We start from the raw sequence: 23,928 nt of genomic DNA, 5'->3' as shown, positions 1-23,928 counted from the left end.
TAAATTAAATAACAATACTTCTATGCTGTTTATTTTAGGTGATGAGGTAGCAGGAATCAATTATTGATATTCATTCATAGCAATGATTTTTGTTCTCTCCTTGATATTAGCTGTTCCTTGCTGACATTGTCATTCCCTTCCTCTAATTTGCAGATGATATCTGCTGTGGATTGTGAAACTGGATGACAAGAAGCTAATAATATATCTGAAATAAAACTTCTAGGCAGTGATTATAGGATGTTCAAAGAGTCTAGATTGAGAAGTGAATGTTCACACTGTATGGAGAGAGCAGGTTAAGGCTGTGACCTAAGGTAGATATACAGTTGAATTCTGGCCCTGCCATATTCTACCTGTGACTCTAGGCAAGATTCTTAATATCTCTTTGATTATTCACCTATGAAACACATTAACTTTGCAGAGTTGTTTTCTCATAATTCAAGATAATGAAAGTAAAAGTACTTAGCACAAAGAACAGTTCAATATTATGAAATGAATCCATTCATTTCATTGGACAGAGATTTTATTTATTTGTTTTGTTTTTCTACTTTTTCTCTGGCTCCCAGTTATGTTCCAAGTGCTTGGAATTGCCAATAATGAAGTTTACTTTTATTGTTACTAAAATGTCAGCTTATATTTTAGGTTTTTCAGAGGGCTTTCAAATCTATTACTAGACAAAGTAAAGGATAAAGCTAAAATTAGTTTTTGTTCTTTGTTCTTAGTCATCTGTACTCATTTCCCATTCAAAATTGGTGGGCTTATTTTATCCTTATTCTGAGATTTAGTCTGTTTGAAATCTAGGCTTTTACTTTATAATTTATTTTTATTATTTTGTACATCTACAGGGAAGTTTTCCCATATAATTGAGGCTGTCTCCTCATTGTTGGCTTATGCTTTTTTAATGTTTGTGTTCTTGTTCTTTGGCCCCATTGAGTTAGTGAATTAAATACTTCTGAAATTTTGCTTTAATTTAAAATGACTAGTGCAGATCTATGTGCAATAAATGATCTATTTTAGATAAAATACATTATTTCTATTTTTGCTAAGATAGAAAAGTGGCTTAAGTAATAAAAATCATGGGCATAATTGTGTTAAATTAACATTATCATGCATAGGAAAAATAGTTTTAATGAGGAGGTGTTTTCTAAAATCCATTTTTACTATTTTGACTACTTCATTTTATCCTTTTAAATTAGATTTAGAATTTAATATTTTGGCACATTTTATCACATTTATAAAATACAGGAAAAGTACAAAATGATAGTGAAATAATCTATATTTCTTGCTTATATGTAACTTAAAATATTGGTGTTCTTGTTTTCATTTTTAAAAATTTCATTGTAAAAAATCCTTGTGAAAGTGTATGCATTGCTGGGCGGATTGGTGCATGCCTATAATCCCTAGCTCCTAAAGGATCTTTTAAGAAATGTCTGCAGCTATACATTTCTAATATTTAGATAATTTAGATATCATCTCTTCATTTTTAATTGAGCAAATAGTCAACTATTGTAACTCCAATAAGGCTGAAAATTTACTATTTTCATTCCATTTAATTATTCTATCCTTGTCTCTCTATTTTAAAATTTGAGACCTATTCTTTTCACAGTTGTCCACTTGTTATGTCATATCTAAAAAATTTGGTTAAAAGTCAGTGACAACAGTTTATATCCTCTGGGAAAAAAAGCTCTTCATTCAACTAAAGTCTTAAAGTGAGAGTCCCTGTGCCCCCCTTACCAATTTCCTTATGCATCTTTGCAGAAAACTGTTTGAAGACTACTGCCCTTCTCTCAAAAAAAGCTTCTAATAATTTACAAGCCTCCAAAGTGCAGTGAAACTGAAACAAAATTTTTAAGAAACTGTCAAATCACATTGTGATACCATGAGATTTTTATTAAATATTTTTGTGCTGAAATCCTAATTTAGCTTGCCCAAAATGATTAGATATAGCAAATATAAGCTACAGTAAAATATGGTAGCCACTAATCTAGATGGTGCCTTCCTATCCTTAGATTATTAAAAGTGTGCTTCTATACTTTTTTCTGTACTCTTCGAAAACAAGTCTATCCAATATTATATTTTAAAATACCATCTGTGAACTGATAATTACCACATTATGTCTTCAGTCTTGACTTCTGTCTTGTACACTGCTGCTTTGTAGAGAGCTCTATTGGTATCTGAAACTGAAACTATCAACAAAACTTTTATTCCAAATCTGTTCCTTTCTTAGTAAATACTGTCTCCTTCTCAGCTTCGTAAACCAAAAATCTAGACACTCTTGATATAACATCTTTCACATCGATCCAATAAAAGCATTTAACCAATACATGTAATGAGTTGGTTAACAAAGTTGTTTAATGTTAGAAAAATCTCTTAATGTATATTTTAAAACTTTCAATATACCATATAATTTACTTTTGTTAAATTTAGGACTTTTTATATAAGTAAGAGTAGATGTATATTTGATAAGTTTGGGTGGTACCTGTGGGTTTTTATCAACAGAGTTATGCTAGCCTCACAAACTAGTTGGGATGCCTTCCATCTTTGGTGCCTTAGAATAATCTAAGAAACAGAAGAGAGACTTGATGCTTTGAGGTTTTGCTAGAACACGTTCATAGGTTCATAGAACCTATTGATATAACATACTTTGGCAGGAACGGAATGTCATATAGAAATCTTAAAAAGTTTTTATTCTTCCATGGTTATTTATACTTGCAACTGCTTAAGTCAACTTTGATTATGGATTCTTAATTTATTGACATAATGTTTTACGCAGAAATGTTGACATTTAACCCATTTCATTGAATATTAAATTTATATTATATAGTTGTAGTGTTCTCTGACCTCTTGGTTATACTTTTCTGAAGTTATTCACTCATTCATTTGTTCATTCATTCAGCATTTAGAACCAGCTCTTCATTTTATTCACCAAATCACTTGTTTTTGACTCTGAGTGTTGAACCCAGGGCCTTTGCATACTAAGAATGCATTCTGTCACTGAGCTGTACCTCTAATCCTTATTAACCAGTTTTACTTATTTTTGCTTCCCAATTTATTTATTTCTGCCTTTAATTTTATTCTTTTGTTCAGCTTTATTTTGAATTATTTGCTCATATTAACCTTTCTGATTTAAACGTTTAATTCCTTTTTATATCTATTAAAAAATTTACATCATGGATTATCAGTTTGGCCACATCTCATAGGTGAACATTTTATTATGATCCATTTCTAAATAGTCTAAAATTTTATTTTTTATAACAATAGAGTTAATTGGAATTTTATGTGAGTTATCTGTCTGCTTGTAACTTATTTTTTATGTATCATGCCCTACTCTCAAAGTTTGAATTTTTCTCAAGGCTTTGAAAAAGTTGGTCTAGTGCAAATATCTGTATGTCAGCTTTGAAATCAAGTATCTCATGGTAAATTATTAAATCAGTACTTGAGTAAGAGTCATATTTTTTGTTGCTGTTGTTTAAATATTTATGTACCTTAGAGTTTAATACCATCATCATCACTGAAGGCCTGTGAATAAGAAAAATAAATCTTATGCTTTGGATTGTCAGGGCTTTTGTCCTCTTTGTGTAAGGACAGAATGGTGTAACTTTCAAAATTAACTCATTTCCTAGCTTGTATTTAAAGCATTTGAGTCCTTAAATGGAGTTTCCCTACTAATCTGCACACTTCTGGCCCTGTTGCACTCCCTTCTAGAGGTTTTCTGGGCATTAGAAGTTGAGAAGGTACCTGTGACTTTTCCATGATGACAACTATGCTCTCTTTATTAGTTTAACAGTGTATCAGGGAGTATTTTTTGAAAACTCCCACCCTTACTCCAAGATGGTTAGCTTTGGAAGTACAAATTAACGGCTCTTTCCTGTCCTGTTTATGGATGGGAAAAATAAACTGACCAAAATAATCATAGAATTCAGCATTTAGAACCAGCTCCACATCTTGAGAATGGAGATTGGTAGTGATTCTGGTGACTCCTATAAGTAACACAAATAACAAACTCCTAATGCATCACACACTGCCCTTTTATTTCCCCATTAAGTTACGTACTTTTCAGTATTCTTGGAGGTCTTCTGATATATTAATGAGAGAGCCTCAGACTGGTCCTAGGGTCTTTAAAACCTCCCTTTTGAATAAGAACATCAGCAAGGAACAAGCGGCAGCTAATGTTTGAAGTTAAATCCTGATCTCATAAATCAGAAAGATTTTCTATGCTGAGACTAGCCCCAGAGGATAGATGGTATATTTTTTCAAGTGTGATTTTTTTAAAAACAATAAGGAATCACCTTATAAGGGGAAAAAAAACTTCAGAAAATTGATTTTTGTGAATTTGGTTGAGGTAGGATATTTTTCTGCTGGCCTGGCTGGCTGTGAAGCATGTACCAGGTTGGCAGCTGCAACTTAGCTTCTAGACCCACCCATGCTGTGAAAGCACCTGAATGAAGATGTGGCAGGTGGAGAAAGCACTTTGGAACTCCTGAGTGACAGCCAGAAACCAGAATGTTAATTTGGCAAGTGTGCTACTGGGTGCTGAGTCTTGGGCCTACACAGTCTTCAATATAACAGGTAGATCATAAGTGTTTATTTCCTACTTTGATAGCAAATGAGTGCTTAACTTTTATGTGCATTTTAATAGATTGAGACTTACTTGATAGTATGTACCTAGTGTAAGCAAGATAGTTCAACATAGATATACATATGTCATAATCTTGAAATGATTTTCATTTGTAAACCTATAGTATATAGAATTCTCATACTTCTCAATGTGCAATAGTCTCTTATTCAACTTTTTGTGTTACCTCTTAGAAAGACATTCAGAATTAGAAGGTCAAATAAAATGGTCACTTATTTTTAGAAATTCTTGTTTTGAACACTGATACATTTAATTGCCAGATGTTTACTTCCCTGTTAGTTTTTTGTTCACCAAACCCAATGATTTAAAATTTTCTTCCAAGAATGAGAAGTGGGGTAAATTGGTTCTAACTCCCAGCCTCTTAACTCCTGCACACATGTGTGTGCATACACTCATACATATATACACACACACAGGAAGTAAGGTGCAAGGATAAGGAAGGAGGTTGAGAATAGTAGATACTAAAATTTTATATTTAACAATTTCCTCAATCATTTTATCTTAAGTATCCTTATAATATCCACAGAATATTCCTTATCTCAAGAATTCTTCACATTTAAATGTTTAATTATTTTAACCATTTAAGTGTCTTAACACTCTCACTGATCTTTCTTTTGGAGTTTGGATTTTTGGTGGGAAAGATGTTGGAAGGAGTAACAAGAATGGAAATAGACTGCCAAATGGCAATGTGAAGCCTCTAGGAATCTGCAGTGCTGGGAAAGAGTAAACAGGCTTAGAAAAGGAGGTGGAACAGCAGCAAAAATTAACCTTCTGCTCCCATGACTGGTAGTTCCCTGCCAGAGGCCTTTTTCCTTGTCTCTTTTTACTCCCATTCCATCTTGGCCCACTGAATCTTATGGAGACCAGGGAAGAGTACAGAGTTGAAGGTTGAAGGCTGGTTAGTTTTACCAGAGAATTATGGGATAAAAGAAAGTCATTGGTTTCCTGATAGAACCAAGTCTGTTGTTTTCCCTACTTTACTGTTTTCCTTTCCTTTTAAAGTTATGGTCTATTATTCTTTTTTATACACATATGTGCACGCACATATCTTTCATCTCCTGCTGCACTGAAACTATTAAAGTTTTTATACCCAAAAAAGGGGAGAAGAGACTTCTTTTGAAACTCTTCTATTTGCTTTCCACCACCACCCAAAATATCTTTCTGTATCTTAATCTTTTCTTGCCTAACATATGCCATCATCTCTTTTTCAGCAAAATCTTATCTTTACCAGGCATTTTCAACCTGTGTTCCATTGGTTCTGTGATGCCTGATGGGAATAAAATCTTATATCTTTACCAGGCATTTTCAACCTGTGTTCCATTGGTTCTGTGATGCCTGATGGGAAAAATTTACATCTTTATTTTCATATCCTCTAATTGAAATTTAGCATTTCTCTCAATTATGAATGTAAGCAACAAGCCCAATATTAATAGCAGAAATCATATTCCAGTTGAAGTAAATACCCTGAAGTATCATTTGCACTTTAAAAAAAAATTTAGTTGTAGATGGACACAATACCCTTATTTTATTTGTGTATTTTTATGTGGTGCCGGCGATCGAACCCAGTGCCTCTTGTATGCTAGGCAAGTGCTCTATGGCTTAGCCACAACCCTGGCCCCTCATTTGCATTTTTAACTATTTCTAAATCGTGATCGGTTTTTTTTAGATCTTCTGCTTCATCTTTTATTTTAATGTGTTAATAAAAAGGCATATATTTCACTGTTGCAGTTTTTAATATTTTAATGACTATACTTCAGTATAATTGGCTTCCTTTGAAATGCAACCCTATGTTTTTGTTTTACATATTTAAAAGCATTACTTTGAAAAGAGTGTATCCACTGAGAAAGGTGTCTGTAGCATAAAAACATGGTAAAGAATAATTTCCCATTCATTCCACCTCTTTTCACTTCATAGAAATAACTCCCTCAATATGTCAAGATCATTGTACTGTCATGTGTAACTAATTAAAACAAATTAAAAAAAAAGAAATAACTCCCTCAGTGTCCATTATAGCCTTTACTCAAGCCCTCTTCCCTGTCATTCTGTAATATATTTGTAATGTTTGTCTCATTTGATGCCATCAGGTTTTTTTTTTAATTACTCCCCTTTTTCTTTGGTATCAAGTCCTAACTAGACTCACTGACTCTATCTTAGAAAGAATCTCATTTTTTCTCTGCATAAATTTAGCTATTGGTCACCTTTTGCCACCCCAAAACTAATAAAAAGTAATGCATTTGGAGTTATTATCCTAAAACATTTTTAAAAGCACATGTCAGAAACCTATAGTAGTTCCCCATTACCTTTCTGAAACATGGGTAGCAATATACCATTGCCTTTTTAAAAAACTGTTAGTAGTTCCCATTACCAAAGTTGAAATTCCTCAGTATGATATTCAAGACTTACTATGAACCAGCCACATCCTGACTTTCTAGCCACTTCTCTAGCTATATTAATCAGTGTTTTATATGTTTTATCATCTCCAAGACCTCTGGATCTTTGGTCAGTGCTCCTCTGTAGGCAACAATTCTTTTATCATTGCCTTTCCCTACTCTTCCCCTTCAAAAGACACATACACCATATAGTGCATATAGGAATGTGTCATCAGTCATTTGCACATATGTCACCTTGCAGAACCTTCCTACATCTGAGGCTATGTCTTTTGTCTCTTGTACTCTATGACATATCTCTATAAAGAATATTAATTTTGGCATGCCCTGTATTATGCAGATGTTCATTTATCTGGTTTTCCTAATAAATTATGTGCTCCTTAAGCATGGCAACTGTATTCATACTTGTAATCTCTCTCCTTCACTTAGCAGTAATCCTTTCTCATGGTAACCATTCAAATAAATGTTTCTTGAGTGAATAAATGAATTAGTTTTCATTTAACCTCTCACTTGGTTTGACCACATGATCATTCTATAACTGCCATTTTCCTGCCTTTCTTCCAAGTATTACATTTAAAATGTATAGAATTTTGAAATAAAATCTGATCAACTAGCTAATATCTATAAAATGCTCTGTATTTAAGTTATATTACCATCAATAAAATAAACTCAATATAGGAATCATTTTTTTAACACAAGTAATTTTGTCAAGTGACAATTATTTTAGGGGAAAATTGTTATAGCTTTAACTTTTTTTATTCAGTATAATTTTTTTAATGTTTATTCAAGTTTTTGCTTATAAAACTAGTTCCTTTTTATGCATTACAATTGTTAATACACATATATACCACAATTTTTCATATCTCTGTTTGTATATAAGATATGTTGATACCAACTTCAAATCTTCTTACATATATTTTGTATAATGATGACCATCACACTCCCCTATCCTTGCTATTCCCCTTCCCCCTCCCTTTTCCTCCCACCCCTCTTCCTTATCAAGAAATAATCATCCTCCCATGCTCTCCCTCCCTATCCCACTTTGAGTCTCCCCCTTTATATCAGAGTAGCTTTAACTTTTTAATTGTTAATTTATAGATCTTTGGAGGAAGCTAACTTTGAAGAGTATATAAATTAAGAGTTTTATTTAGGAAAATTCTGTTACTAGAAATTAAAAGATTAATGAAATTATATTATGGGAGAGGTAGAGAAAGATGGCTGCTCTGTCTACAGCCATGTATTTTAAAATAATACACACTGTCAGTATTGTTAAACTAAAATCAAAGTTTTAATATTTTTTCTACAGAAGAAGCTCTTTATTTTCTTTCAGGTATTTATTATATTCTCTTACATTTTTGTCTCTTCCCTTCACTCCTGCCCACCATTAAATTACTATATTTTTTCTAAAACACTATGGTCAACAATTTTTATATTTACATTTTTAACCAGTTGGTAACATTTTCTAATTATTTCATAAGCCAAAATATTTTATGGCACTTAATTTCCAGTTAGATACGTTTAGGTTTTCTGAACTAGATATTATGTCCCCTTCCCTTTGATAAACATTGTTCTAAAGTATTTATTTTGTAAATTCATATGGTAAATAACCATGAACAAAGGAATAGAGTAGGGCATTTGAGTTCCCAAGTCACTTGATTTCTTGTTTCTATTAAATGTGTGATAAGAAAAGTTAGTGGACACAATTACAGCCTCTGCCTGCACAATATTCTTTCTTCTATATTAAAAAGGAGAGAACTTTCAGAATTATATCAAATAAAATAGTGTAAATTGAGTTTTCTTTTTTGAACTAAAGTTTTACTTATAATCTAAATATTTTTAAATATACATTTTTGCATTTCGTATGTGACAGGCACATTTCTAAATTATTATATTTATTAACTAATTTTATCCTCATAATAAACCTGTGCTGCTAGTAGTGTTAAGGAAACTGAGACATAGAGAAGTTAAGTAACTTCTTCAAGTTACTTGGTTAGTTTAGGGGAGAGGACATGGTATGGTATTGGTTCTTATATCCATAAATTATAAAATCACCCTCTTGCTCAACTCTTTCCTTTGGAATCCATGCTGGAATAAATTGTACTATAAAATTAAGTATTTAGGGAAATTTCTGAAAACATCAGTAAATCAGGTCTTAAGAAATAGTGATGCCTATAGAGGAACAAGAAGACTAAATTAGTTTAGCTCTCTTTGGCAGTGACCATTGAGAAATAGTTTTGGATGAAATATCGTGTACCTTTTAAGTCAGCAAAATAATAGTGTATTGTAGCAAAGCAAATAAGTTACAGAAAATGATTTGAGTTTTAAGATTATTGATACAAAAATTCTCATTAAAATATATATTTATACTGATATTTCACTAAAATGTTATCATGTTTCTAGTAATGAAATTCATAGTAAGAAAAAAATTATGTACTCATCTTAATAGATCATTTTATTGTAATCCAAATTCCTGATTTTTTTCTTTAAATCATGTAGAAAAAATGTGCTTCTATAATTTTTTTTATTTTTTAAAAGACTGTATATAGTGCTTTACATATGTGTTTATGAACCTATAACTACATGCAGCTAATACTTGTTGAGTGCTTACCCTAAACCTGACACTGTTTTAAGAGTTTGTGTTTATTGGTTATTAAATTTCAAAACAACCCTATTATATCCTTTTTTTCTCTCACAGCTGAAGACACTGAGAGGTGCGGAAGTTAATCTGCCCACAGTCTTTTATGTATAAAGACAAATATATATATGTGTATATTCAAATACATAATATACATATATACATATACTATGTATATAATACAAAAACATTAAATCACTCCTATTAATATTGAAACAACACAAAATAACCATTGTTCTTTGCTATTTTTATATTATAACATTCAGACAAAAGCATGAAGCAAGAGAGGGGTAAGCAGATAATTCTGTATTATTATATGCATCTGGAAAGCCCAAGAGCCTCAGTGAACACTAATGGAAACACTAAGAATTCTAGTTCACTAATGTTTTATGTATAGTGTAGATACCAACAGTATAACCACTTAGAAAATATAATGGGGAAAGAAAAACCTCCATTCACAGCAGCAAAAACAAAAAGCAAAATATTTAAAGATAAGTTTAATAAGAAATGTGTAAGTTCCCTATGAAGAAATATAGAGAACTCTATTGAAAGGTAAAGCAAACTTCAGTGAATTGTTCTTGATTAAACACTTTAGTAAGTCAGTAGCACTTTTTAAGCAAGTATTGGTGGAGCATAATCTTCATCAGTCTTTCGACAGCTTTTTGGAAAATTTGTCACCAATTTTCAAATGTATGCAGAAGCATGTGCATGCAAAAATAGCCAGGATAAAAATATGAAAATGAGGAGAAAGAATTAATTATAAGATTTGTGCATGTAGGATGCCCAATATTATAAATCTACAGTTCTTAATTTGTGGTACAAGCACAGAAATAGGAAAAGATCAATAAAACACATCAGAAATTAAGAAGTAAACCCAGGTTTATAAGAGATTAATATGAAACAAGATTATCACTTCTCAAAGTGCTTCTGTGGTTTTTCATCTCAAAATAAAGCTAAGTCCTTACTGTGACTACTTGCTATGAGGACCCAGGAACCCATTAGGCCCATGCACCAATAGCATCACCTATGAACTTGTTAGAATGTGGAATCTCCATCCTTAGACTTCATAAATCAGAATATCAAGCTCCTTGTGTGATTTACATGCAATTTGAAGTTTTGAAAAGCTGTGCCCTTCAGGTGCTATATATGATTTGGTTTCCCTTGGCCTTCTCTTCTGGCCTTATCTGATTACTTCCCTTGCTCACTTGCCACCAGTCATACTGGCCACCTTGCTGTCTGTGAGCACATCATGTACATTCTCATCTGAGACTTTCATTGCCCGGTTGTCTTCATTCTTTCCTGGTGCTAAGACAACATTCCTTAAACTGGGTAATTCGTAAACAATAGAAATTTATTTCTCACAACTTTGAAGGTTGGGAATTCCAAAATCAAAGTACCAGCAAGTTCAGTATCCAGTGAGAGCTCATCTTTCTTAGATGGTGACTTGTTGCTATGTCTTCACATGGTACATGAGGGGCAGGGAAACTCATTTTAGCCTCCTTTATAAGGACATTAATCCCATTCATTGAGGGTTGAGGCCTCATGATTTAATCACTTCCCAAAGGCACCAACTCTTAATACTATCCCATTGGGTGTTAGGTTTTGACATAAGAATTTTGCAAGGGCACCAACATTTAGATCATAACCCTATTGCATGTTTCCTTTCACTTCATTAGGTATTTGCACAAATATCACTTTATCAGTAAAGCTTTCTGTTATTCCAAGTTTCTTTATAACAGTTCAGTCACTCAACACCTGTTTATTATTTACATTCTCTCCCATGCCCCTCCATACACACTAAACTGTAAACTTGGTTAGAGAAGGGGACTTGACTTTGTTCTTGTTCTGTCCTCAATGAGTGGCAACCAGGATGTTCCTGTTTGTTGAATAAAACTGATGTTAAAAATTATGGATAAGATGTATATGTATTTTGAAGAGAGGAAGTAAATAGTCAATTCTTGTGATTCTTTATAGCTTTGACATATTAAGTTCCCACAAACAATGAATTAATGAATACTGAACCATTGCTGCTAGAGAAAATATAGCAGTTCCTTTCTTAACCCATGAAAGATATATTCCAAGACCCCCAGTGAGTACCTGAAACTGAAGATTGTACTGAATTCTATATAAGAACTGTGATACCATGACAATTAATTTGATAACCAAGTAGCTAAATGGCTGAAGGGTGGGTGGTGTATATAGTGAGGATACTCTGGACAAAGAGATAATTCACATCCCAGTTCCAACAGAGCAGAACAATGCAAGATTTTATCACACTACTCAGAATGACATAAAGTTTAAGATTTATGGATTGGGGGCTGGAGTGTAACTCAGTGTAAGCGCACTTGCCTAGCATGTGTGAGGTCCTAGTTTTGATACCTAGCACCACCAAAACAAACATCATCAAAAACATATGTCATATTTTTTAAAATGTATGAATAATTTATTTGGGGAGTTTTTAAAAATATTTTTTAGTTGTAAATGGACACAGTATCTTTATTTTGTTTATTTATTTCTTTATTTTTATGTGGTGCTGAGGATTGAACCCAGTGCCTCACATGTTCGAGGCAAGCACTGTGCACTGAGCCACAATCCCAGCCCTTGGGGAGTTTTTCAATCCAATATTTTCTAATAGCAATTGACCATGGGGAGGTGAAACCATAGATCAAGGGCACTACTGTAGAGGTCAGAATATTTATCAATTCATCAGTATATAGCCTTGTTATATGTGTATTTCTTGTTATATGTGTGTTGAAAGATACTATACTGATGATTCATTAACATTGAACTCATGGCCAACAGCAGTATAAATCATGCCTGAACCAAGTTACACGTGTATTTTTTCCATAAGGCACCTCACAGCCTTTTTTGCTCTTCGGAACACTAGATAATATTTCAGCCCAGTTCATCATTTTAAATAGCCTGTTTACTAACAAGAATGGGGAAAAGATAGCACTAGATAGACCACCCAAAAAAGATCCTCCTTTATAGTGTAAGACTTGAAATATGAAAGCATACCTTCATGTTGCTCAACCTTTGCTGGAGGTCTGTTGACCACCTTAAATTTTTCACAGTTGTGCTTGTGTACAGTGTGACAGCACCACAAGTATGTATTTGTGGGTTGCAAGTAAATTTTAGCAAATAGGCAAATTTGCAAATACAGATCTGTGAATAATGGGGATCAACTGTATGTCATTCTTTCAATAAATGCTAGGTGCTTTGTTTCCAGAATTATGCACTAGTAAACATATACCAGACCCTGTAAGAAAAACAAATAACTTAAATATGAATTTGCCAGTGTTCTGGGAATGGCTTCATGACAGAGTTGGATTTTTAGCTAAATATTCAATAGTAATGAATAGGATTATTGACAGGTGAAACTGTGGAGAAAGAAACTCAAAGTTATTATTCTTAAACTTGACTACACATTAGAATCAGCTGGGGAGCTTTTAAAATGCCTATGCCCAGACTTCACCTAAACCAATAAAATTAAATATTTATAGGTGAGCCCTTGGCATTAGTATATTTTAAGTTTCCCAGGATGATTCCAGTGTGCAACCAGAATTTAGAGAACCACACCACTACTTGAATTACTTGAGTTTGGCTGAAGTGTAGGGTATGTGAGGGAAGTAAACAAATCTGGAAAAAAAAGATTTTGTCCCAAGTATTGAAATGGTGTCACTTATTTAGCACATATTTATTTATAGTACCTACTGTGTGCCAGGCACTCTTCTTAGTTTAGAACTACATAGGAAAGCAAAAGAAGTTTATAATTAAATTACATTGGTAGCTCTTCAAGATGATTCATACTTCTAGTATATGATGTTTTGTATTTAGAAGGAATCTTGTTCTAAATGCTCACAATTTTTAAAATCTAAATTTTGACATCTAACAGAACTCTATAATGAAAAATTTTGTTGCAAGTTTTTGTGCTAATTTCATTGAGTGTTTTTTGAAACAACCATTCATTTTTTAAGCCTCTTAATGCTTTTTATTTTTCTTGTACAATAGGACACTGGTCTAAAATCAATAGTATGCAGTTATGTAGAATCAGTATTATGAGGCCACAAACATTTCATTTCCCCATCTTATAAGAATTGATATAGAGGGAACTGGTTTTTGTGTTGATTCTTAGTAAGAATTATTATTTAAATCAAGCTTATAGTTAACAAAGTAAATTTACTGGGTTATAGTGTGTTTGAAGTTCCTTTTGGATTGTTTGCTCTGTATCATATTTTTTCCATAGTCACTTTACAAGCATTTAATATACTACTTGCACTCTCTTCTAGACCATTAATAAGAACAGACAGACCTACTAATGATATAGCCCTCTTTTAAATGTGATATAATCATTCTTTGTAGCCTGTCAATTTCACTTTTTAACAATGCTTTGGGTCTAGCTGTTTTAAAGTAGTTTGTCAAGTTCAATTATTGAACACTTAAAGAAGACTATGTATATATGAATCTTCACATGATAGCAGCAGCCTGAAGATACGATGTTCACAAATGAATGCATACCAGGTGGAAAATAAGGAATGTTATTGAGTGGCATAAGGAAGGAGAGATGAGACTTATTCTTATGTTCTTATTGGGCTTTGATGATGATGTTGTGAACATTATCATTAGTAAAAGCAATATGATGTCATGTAACTACCATTCTATTGTTTTAAAATTCAAAGAATGTCTTATGAACATTTTATTTTTTATAAATTATGCATTTTTGTTCATCTTTTCCCCATAGTTTCAATTATTCTCAATATAATTATGAGTGTTTTGTTACCGTGAATGATATCATATGCTTTCTGCTTCTTTTAAAAGTATATATATATTTTTTCCTCATGGATTTTCTCCATTTCACTCTTCCCATATATTACTACTTCAGAAATCTGCATTTTGTATGCCATTTGTACTCCCTACACTTTCTAGAATTCCTTGTTTCTTGGGCATTTACAGATATTATTAGGAATTGAAGGTCCTCTTTTTAAAATGTTTATTTATTTAATGAATTTTTTAACCACTAAGTGGGAATATAAATATTTTCATTGGAAAAAAATATTTAAATTAAATTTCATAATAATGGATTATATTGTCATTGTAAATGACTATAGAAGAGTTTGGTTTTTTTTTTATCTTTAGACCAGAGGAAAATAACACTGCCTTTGTGGATTTATTTTATACTTATCTCTAACCCCCAAACAGAGGGTTATCTACTCTTGATGACATGCACTGAAAGATGTTCATAAACCTTAAGAATTTTGACTTAGAGGAGCATTATCTACCTTTCTGTGACTTTTTCTTTTAAGTACTGGGGATTAAACCCAGGGGTGCTTAGCAACTGAGCCATATCCCACTTTTTTTTTTGTTTTGAGACAGAGTCTTGCTGCATTACCTAGGGCCTTGCTAAGTTGCTGAGGCTGGCTTTGATCTTGGGATCCTCCTGTCCCAGCCTCCGGAGTCACTGGGATTACAGGTGTGCACCACTGCACATTGTCAGTTTTGTTACTAAATTTTATCTTCCTTTCTTCTTTTTTTACTTTTTTCTTATTTATTATCAAAGTGGTCTAAGTTCATGTATATAGTCATTATTTACCCCCCTTTTAAGAGTTATTTATAACAAAACTTTTTATTGTTTAAAATAGAGTTTGAGGCAGTCTTTTTCCTTTCTTAGTACTGAACCAATAAAGAAATAAAGGATCCATAGCAGGAGACCAAAATAGCAGCTGTTTTTGTCCATAGAACTGTCAAGGAATATGACCTAAGAGAACAGGATAGAGGACTTAGTAACACTGAGCCCCAGAATCAGAAATATATAATCATTTAATAAAGAAGTATTAAATTAATATTTAATTTACCTTTTTTTCTTGCCATTTTATTTATTATTGGCATTACTTAGTATTTTTAGGAGCAAATATAAGTTCTACTAAAATATGATTTCTGATATTTCTTTTGTTGTCTTTCTTATTATCAATTTTAATATACTTTTTTCTACCCAATAAGAATATTTTTCAGATTATGGGCTTGATTTAATATAAAACCATTTATATTTGATGATTTACTTTAAATATATGATTCTAGTTACAGTTGAGATCTTTATGGTTAAAGATAAAACTGTCTTTCTAGCATATATTTGAGTGGATCAAATTCAGGGCTGGATCCAAATATGGGTTAATGTTGGAACTTTCATGTCCTGCCTCTTCTCTGAAAAGTGGTGTGGTTTTGAGTGGCAGAAGGAAATTAAGAAAATATCTAATTTTATACAGAATATCCTGGAATTAGCATATTACAGATGATAGTCCTTGACACAGCTGATCCTATGACTTTCTTTTAACTAGTGCTATGGGGTGCTATGGATATCTACAGCAATGTGTCTAATTCATAAAAGCATCATTTTGTGATTTAAAGATAACCTTTAACAATTTTCAAATAATACTCAGAAAAGTAGTTTTATATATGAAAGATCTTATGACCCATCTAGCTGCCTAATATAATTTCTGGCTTTGAGAATTAGTGCTCAGTTGATTTTGTTCTATTCTTTTACTCTATTATTATGTGTTAGCTTTTTTTTTTTTTTTTTTTTTGGTTGGCTCATTCATTTTTTTTATCTTAAAAATATTAAGTTTTTGTTTAAAATCTTTCAACCTTTGGAGGACAATTGGGAAGATTTAATGGAATAATCTTAATTCCATGGTGTTATTGTTAAGGTAAAAAGAGATTCTGTGTTAAAGGGAAATGATTCCAATCTTAAGAGAGAGGTACCAGAAAGCTTGTGTCACCACTGACAAAAAGAATTGATTTCAAACACTAGTCTCAAACTCACTTCTTAACATTCATGCCTCACAAAAAAAGAAAACCCATGTTAGAACCACACTTGGCATTGACAAATTTTAATAAACTCCTCAAACTACACTGGTTCCTTTCTTTTTCTTTCCCTGTCATAAGTGGGAGCTGTGTTTAGTCATTTATTGCAGTGACCCAAACAGAGCTCAGTACAGCTGTTTGTACTTGCCTGTCAGTGGGAAGTAGACTAGGTCCATGTGACTAAGAAAGCCCAAGGAACCCTTTTTTTCCACCTACAGATGTTTTAATGTGCTTAACATTATCCTATACTAGCAACTGAGATGGTCTAAATACCACAGCAGGATCTGATTAGCTTTTTCAGATCGCTGCCTTTATTTGCTGTTTGCAAAAAAAGCTTAATCCAGTGCTATAGATCAGGCTTCCTGCTGAGCTCTTGGGTAGTTTTCTCTCATTCTTTGTGTTCACTGTGGCAGGCTGAGAAGATTCCTCCTCCTCCTGAATTAAAGCTATAAAGTAGTAACTATAGTAGCAAGGAATAGAGAAGGAAGAAACCCCAAGGGAAAAGAGAAGACTGTCTATTTGTACTAAATAGTTTCCTTTTTATATACAAAAGAAAAAAGTTTTAATATGAGTTTATAAATGTGACCTTATTGTCTTTTCTAGTCAGTATGTAGCTACTTAGGTTTTTAGGTTTTAGTTGCAACTAATTTCCATGTAAACTATGTTTTTCATTTGTATTTTATTTAACCACATCAGTATTATGAAGAATTACAATGGACTAGTTACAGCATTGACCTCATTCCTTTCAGGGATGACACCTTTTTTACTCATGAGTTTTCAAGAAGAACTACCATCCCCATGGGGAGGAGGGAGAAATAAAATTCTTTATTTATTTCTGTGATATGCTTAACCCGAAAAGGGAAATTTGAATTCTGTGTAATTTACCTTGTAATTCACAATAAACTATAATGTTAGAGATGCTTTACCCTGATCTTTAATGGTTTATGATATGGAGCATGGACTTAAGTATTTCACTAACATTAATTTAATGCTTGGCAGAAAAAGATCAGTTCTTGCTTTAGAAATTAGTTTGACATTCGGAACCTAGTAATTATTGAGTTCAAAAATAGTTTTGCAGGGGCTGGGGATGTGGCTCAAGCGGTAGCGCGCTCGCCTGGCATGCGTGCGGCCCGGGTTCGATCCTCAGCACCACATACCAACAAAGATGTTGTGTCCGCCGAGAACTAAAAAAAAATAAATATTAAAAAAATTCTCTCTCTCTCTCTCTCTCTCTCTCTCTCTCTCTCTCTCTCTCCTCTCTCACTCTCTCTAAAAAAAAAAAAAAATAGTTTTGCAGACTTAAAAATTTCCCAACAATTTTGGAAAGGCATTACTTCAATAAAATATTAAGCTCTTTTGCAGAAAAATAATATATAGGCAAATGGTGATCTATAGTATCATACTTTATATTTTACTTTTCTTTCTGGAAACAATAATTTTTAAGGTTTTAGTAGGCATAAGGAATGGTTTTTTGAGATCACTGGAAAATCTTAACCATATAGAATAGATTTTCCTCCTATTTACTAAATACAGACCATGTGATTTGCATTTTAGTAAACACAAAAATGTCAGGAACAGGATTCCCAAACAAATATTACCTTTTCCAAGTATTCACAAGTGATCATAATTGTGAGTAACGTCTGTATTTTATGTTTTAAAGTGAGATTGATGTAGATCCTCAGGATGTTTTGACTTAAGTTTTTGATGTTTAGATAAGTTCATGGGTCATTTAATGAAAAGGTCTGGACTCTACGTAAGTCAGCCTGTATCAGAAAATTTTATGTTAAAGGCAGCTCTTTGCCTTCACTCTTTAAGTTTGTACTGGATTTAAAAAGGAGTGTGTGTGTGTGTGTTCATATCGCATAAATAAATAGTAAGGCAGCTATAGATTCTTTTTTCTTTAATAGGGAAATATCCTCACAATGCCTATGACATTTACATTTTAATAGAATTTTTCAAGCAGGCCTCAAAAGCAGGTAGCACATAGTGCTATAATATGAAACAGATATGAATCAGAGAAAACAAGCTTCCTCACCTTGGGGACATTTTTGTACACTTTAGACCCTTCAAAAATATCACAATATTTCTTTTTAGTGTTAATTTATTCTAAACTGAAATTTGAATATTACATGTTATAAATGTTATGAAATATAAATATTTTCAACAGGTATACTATGCTGTATATTAAAACAATGAAAGATTTTGCATATAAAATTATATGTCTAACTAGTATCCATAATAAAGAATTTTACAGTGCTACTTGACCTAGATAAAATGGGCCATTTCCATGATCTTAGGTTGAAGTTAAATGGATTTGTTTAAATGTATAGTATACATGACTAATTTTACACAAAGGTCTCTCTCTCTCTCTCTCTCTCTCTCTCTCTCTCTCTCTCTCTCTGTCTCCCCCCACACACTTCTCTCCCCTCCCCCTCCCCCCTCACTATTCCCCCCTCAATTTTATTGTCTTGCAACACATTAGCAAATACTTAAAAATACAGATTTCCCACTATTGCCAGGGAAATAGGTTTACTATAACCTTCTGTCTCATTTCACCGCTACCTCATTTATTAGAGAAAAGGGTTGCTACAATAGTTAATTGCTCCTTTGACACACCTCATTTTCTTTATTTCTGAAATAAAAATGAAAAGCTAATAGACTAGTGTATAGCCTCAACTTTTTGGAAACATGCAACTTTTACTGCTTTAAAACACAATTGGTTTCTTTGTTTCATGCATTAAAAACAAGGAGGAAAAGCTGAAGTCTGCCCAAGCCAGGTGTTTCTTGTTGGCAGCCTGCTCCCTAATGACTCTGCTCTCATATAGCAGCTGCCTACTAGTCAGTTTTGTATGGCCTATTGTTGTCGCACACCCTTCGTTAATACACATGCTGCCCCGGGCAGACCCAAGAATGACATCAACTTGCTTATCTTAGAAACCTACAAACCTGACGCAGGGTGCTGAGGTTGTCTTGCATCTGCCTGGCCAACTAATTGTGAGCTTTCTGGCCTATGATTGGCTGTTACTCCACTCGGTAATAGGTTAAGCAAAGACATTGCCATTCCATCTGTTCAACCATTCATTGTTCTTCTTGCCTGCCTGGAAGTCTGCAGCTAAAATTGTGTTAAAGAGTTACTGCTGAAGCTGCTACAGAAACCAATGTCTTTGTATTTTCCTGCTAACGTGAGTATCTGTGCTACTTAATACCTTGGAAGTTTAACTTTGCTAAAGAGATTATTAATTTGAATTTATAAAGATAGAAAAGCACCTCAAATGAAAACCTATAAACTATTACATAGTGCCAACATACAGAAAATTCAATTCTTTAAAATATGTCTGTGAATCAGATTTTTACATTTTCATATTATGGAATTGTGCAAATAATTATAGCTTCATGGATATTTGCAAGGCACTAGACATGGCGTGGAATCATATGGAGCTTAAAGACAAGTTATAACAAAATCTGATATTGTGATAAACAGTGAATTTATATTTTATCTTCTTGTCAGATTCTTATGTTTCTTAAGGAGTTACTGTCAAACCTAAGTGCTGTAAAATGATGCTCAGATTTGGTAGATTTTTCCATTGTGTTAAGTCTAGCCTAGGGAGATGGATTGACACATGAACATGTTTCAAACAGCTGGTTTTAAATATGATTGAGCATTTCAGTTGCTTTGTCAGCACTTTCAGTATTCATGTACAATTTTCATTTTCTACTCTCCTACCTTTTTTCCTCTTTTGCATTATTTTCAGATACTAGATTAAAGATGTCATTCCAAGAACTATTGATTTTAAGAGTTCTGTAATGGGGAATGGAGGACAAAGACTTTTCATCTATCAGTTAGGAGAGAAAGAAAGAGTATAAAGGGTTAAAAAGAGGTTTTCATTTCTACCACATGCCCTATTGTGTGAACATATGCATAAGTCTATTGAAAGTTTTCAGAAGATGGGCAGGCCACCAGTTGCTGGTCTCCTGCAGTTCCAGTAGACATCTGTTGCCCCAGAGCATTAACCAATCTGTTCAAAGGGACATCCTTCCTTTGTTAGCTAGGGGGATGCAGACAACAGCACTCACTCATATACAATGGTAATTAAATACACAGAGGCTACAGCAGTAGGCATTTATTACATATTCATTATTTTATTTTTATTGTTCTCATAGTATTACCATTTGGATAACAACCAGAACCTACTTTTATGGCATTGTAACTTTACAGACAAATAAATTGATTTAGCAAGTTTATGGTCTAATATTCCTGATTAATATGAGACTCTTTAGAATATTAAAAAAATAATATTGTTACCTGGTTTAAGATGAAGTATTATCCAAGTTGTTGAATGAGAAATTTCTGAAAATCTCTTCACTAAATGGGAGAATTACAATATGTGTGATAAATTTCTAATAAGTAACCACCATATGTTAAACTGCATTTAGCTATTACAAAGCTTCTTTTTGGTAATTAAAACAATTTGTTATACTTCATCATCATCTACAGAATTATCATGATAATTTAGTTCTTTTTCAACAAATACTATTACTTATGTTTTAGGTAGCCTTTAACAAGAAAAATTGAATTTCCAGAACAATATCTGGAGGAAATCCAAAGATTTAAAACTGTAGAAATCTGTTTGGGATTATTATTTTTTGCCTAATACCTTTTTTGTGTTCAAGAATATAGTATGTAGAGGCCAGTTATAATAGAGCCTGATATAAAGTTTAAGAGTAAGCCATGTTTCTTAAGAGTTTTGTGATAATCTGGGAGTGGGGTATAAACTGGTCTATGTTATGTATGAAAACTTTGACTATGCTCCTTCTCCATGAAATAAGGAAAATCATCCTTATGTAATATTAAATATTAATATTAATATTGGGTTTTGCATAAGTGCTGTTGTAAGATAATTCTTGGTTAAATTTAAGATGACTTACATAAACTTGCATTTGAGTAAATGCAGAGCTTAAGTAGTTTAGAAATGAGGAAAGTATTTTTTACTTTACTTAACAATAATTATATTTAAGTTTTACGTATCCCATTATATTAACAAATGTCTATGGAAATATTTTAAATCTTTAGCATTTAATTTTTTTACTGAATGATTTTAAATATTGCCAAATTCTGAAATGTTCCATATTAAATTAAGAGCACCTTTTACTAATCATGAGTAGAAAAGCATAACTTGAAGTTTTAAAAATCAGATCTTTATCAATTGGGTCAATATAAATCAGGTTATTTTAAATAAGTGTTTTATGATGGAGAGTATATATGTGGCTTGTAGGCCTGGAAATTGAACTCATTTTCCCTTACATTTACTACTTATATTTAGTCTTTTTGCTTTGTAGGAGCTAAAAATCATTTTAACTGCTTGTTTAGTACAAGATGGCATTAGATAACTTTTTCTGAGCTAACTAATGAAATCTAGATGATGAAGAGGGACCTAGCATTACAGAAAATGTTCAACCAAAAAATATATTTTTTAAATTATGTTATCAAACTAAATTGAATGTTTATTTTAAAGATTAGGACAGTTTGCATTATTAAAAACTCTTTATTAAAATGTACAAATGACATGTATTATCACAAGTTAAAAGTACATTGAGTTTTAAGTGGTCTAAAATTTTGAAAAACAACCCCATTTTTCTCCCTATCTTTTCATTATAGCCATATAGTAGTACCATTCGTACTTTTTAAAATACTAGATTGAACATGAAATAGTTTTAAATACTTTTAGAGTAGTTAATTTACCATTTAAAAACTTTATAGTATCTGGTTTTATTTCTTTGAAAGTCAAAAATTATGAAAATCCACTTATCCTTTAAACAAAATTTTTTATTCTAGTGTTCCTCACTGGCTGTATTTTTCATAAGATAATCCTTTTGTTTGTTATCCCCCCCAAAAAAAAATTAAAAATCAACAATACTGTTGCTCAATAAAATAATATTTCCTACTTCAATTCAGGGGTTTGGTCAGCAAGTCATTATCTTGAAGAATTATCTCACAACAGCACTTATGCAAAACCCAAACTTTTCAGGAGAGATCAAAAATGTTGCCCATTAAATGCACTTCCTGCAGTCAGAGCAGATTGTGGGGTTTACAGAACAATGATGTCGGAGCTTCCAGATTGGTTTGGCAGCTGCATTGTTCTCAGAGGGTAAACCAGACGCACTTAAGTCCCAGTCTCTTTTATAGGCTTTTGTTCATACCAAATTATTCTTTCACTGTGCTAGCATTCATGATGGCATGTTAAAGGAGTGCAGCTTAGCAACCAGCTTCTTGTTGCCAGGCAGCCCAGCTTCCAATAGGTTTTCCTTGTTTAAGATACTTTTGGTGGGAGCTCTACGAAGGCCACAGTGTAGATTTTTCTTTTAACTGTATCCCTTTATTAGGATGCTGTTGTGATTTGTTACTTACATTATGGTGTTAGTATATTACAGTAGTTAATAAATCACAGGTTGTAAAGGTGCTTTCAAAATCTCTTCCTTAATTCTAAATAATAATATGGATATACATATCCATATTAACAGAAGAAATTGAAATGAATACAGCTCACAATGGATCAAATGTATACAGAGCTCTTTTAAGGAATATCCTTTTACCAGTTGAGCAATCAGGACTAGGAAAGTTTGGTGTTGCTTTAAAACTAATGAATGTTCTATTAGTAGAACAGTGATATTAAAGTTATCTGTCTTCTCAGAATAAACTCTTGTAGAAGTGTGTAGGAGTTCTACACTGAGGGAATTTTAAGTGGATTGTAAAGATTCCATGTTCTCATCTACAGTGTTTACCAAAGTTAATAAAATTTCACTTTGTTGAAATACTTGACTCATGAAGTTTATTAGATATGTTTTCAAATTTGTGACTTGTCAGAAAATTTACTCTGTATTTTCTTTTAACATTTATATAATAGCTCTTTTCTTCTATGTATGTTATGTTGAAGAGCCTTAGAATAAATGTTTTCCCGGTTTTATTAGGTTATTTAAATAGGTGTTTAATGACAGTCTCAAATTCAGCTACCACTGGTTTACTAATGTTGCACCTGGGTAGAACACTAGAATTACTTTAATCAATAAACCACTGATGTTGACGTAGTTCATACAGTGAAGCACTAGAGAAAATAACTTTATTTTTCTAACCCATCCCTAATAGAGAAATGGAAATTATCTCCAATAGACTTTAAGGAAAAATCGTATAATAGCAAAAACATTTTAATCATTAAAAATATTCCCACAGGGAAAAAAAATTAGAGGTGATTTTTTAATGAAATGCAAGATAACTGTTAATCTGATGCAATACGGAAATATTTTCTGCCATAAAATTCAGGAAATTGAGATAAGATTTATTTATTTGGTGTGCTTAATTATTTGCTACTAACTTTATGTGAAGTATTTAATTTCTATTCTTTCCATAAGTGCACATAGGC

At 32.5% G+C, this 23,928-nt stretch overlaps 1 protein-coding gene across 6 annotated transcripts in view; it reads left to right on the top strand.

The window, feature by feature from the left end:
• The window catches only part of ZC3H12C (zinc finger CCCH-type containing 12C), a 62,172-nt gene that overhangs the window by 4,714 nt on the left and 33,530 nt on the right, over positions 1-23,928 (top strand). Inside the window, exon 1 of one of the 6 annotated variants that reach the window (XM_081266656.1) lies at positions 19,303-19,695. The exons of the other annotated variants lie outside the window; for them this stretch is intronic. Within the exon in view, the coding sequence (XP_081122782.1) occupies positions 19,672-19,695 (24 nt within the window). The 5' untranslated portion in view covers positions 19,303-19,671. Of the gene's footprint in view, positions 1-19,302; positions 19,696-23,928 lie in introns of those variants that run through there. 6 annotated transcript variants of the gene reach the window in all.

The sequence above is a fragment of the Spermophilus citellus genome (genome assembly GCF_964194105.1).
Source record: "Spermophilus citellus genome assembly, chromosome: 2".
NCBI lineage: Eukaryota > Metazoa > Chordata > Mammalia > Rodentia > Sciuridae > Spermophilus > Spermophilus citellus.
The sequence above is the reverse complement of the archived record's forward strand: the minus strand, read 5'-3'. Positions and strand labels throughout refer to the sequence as shown.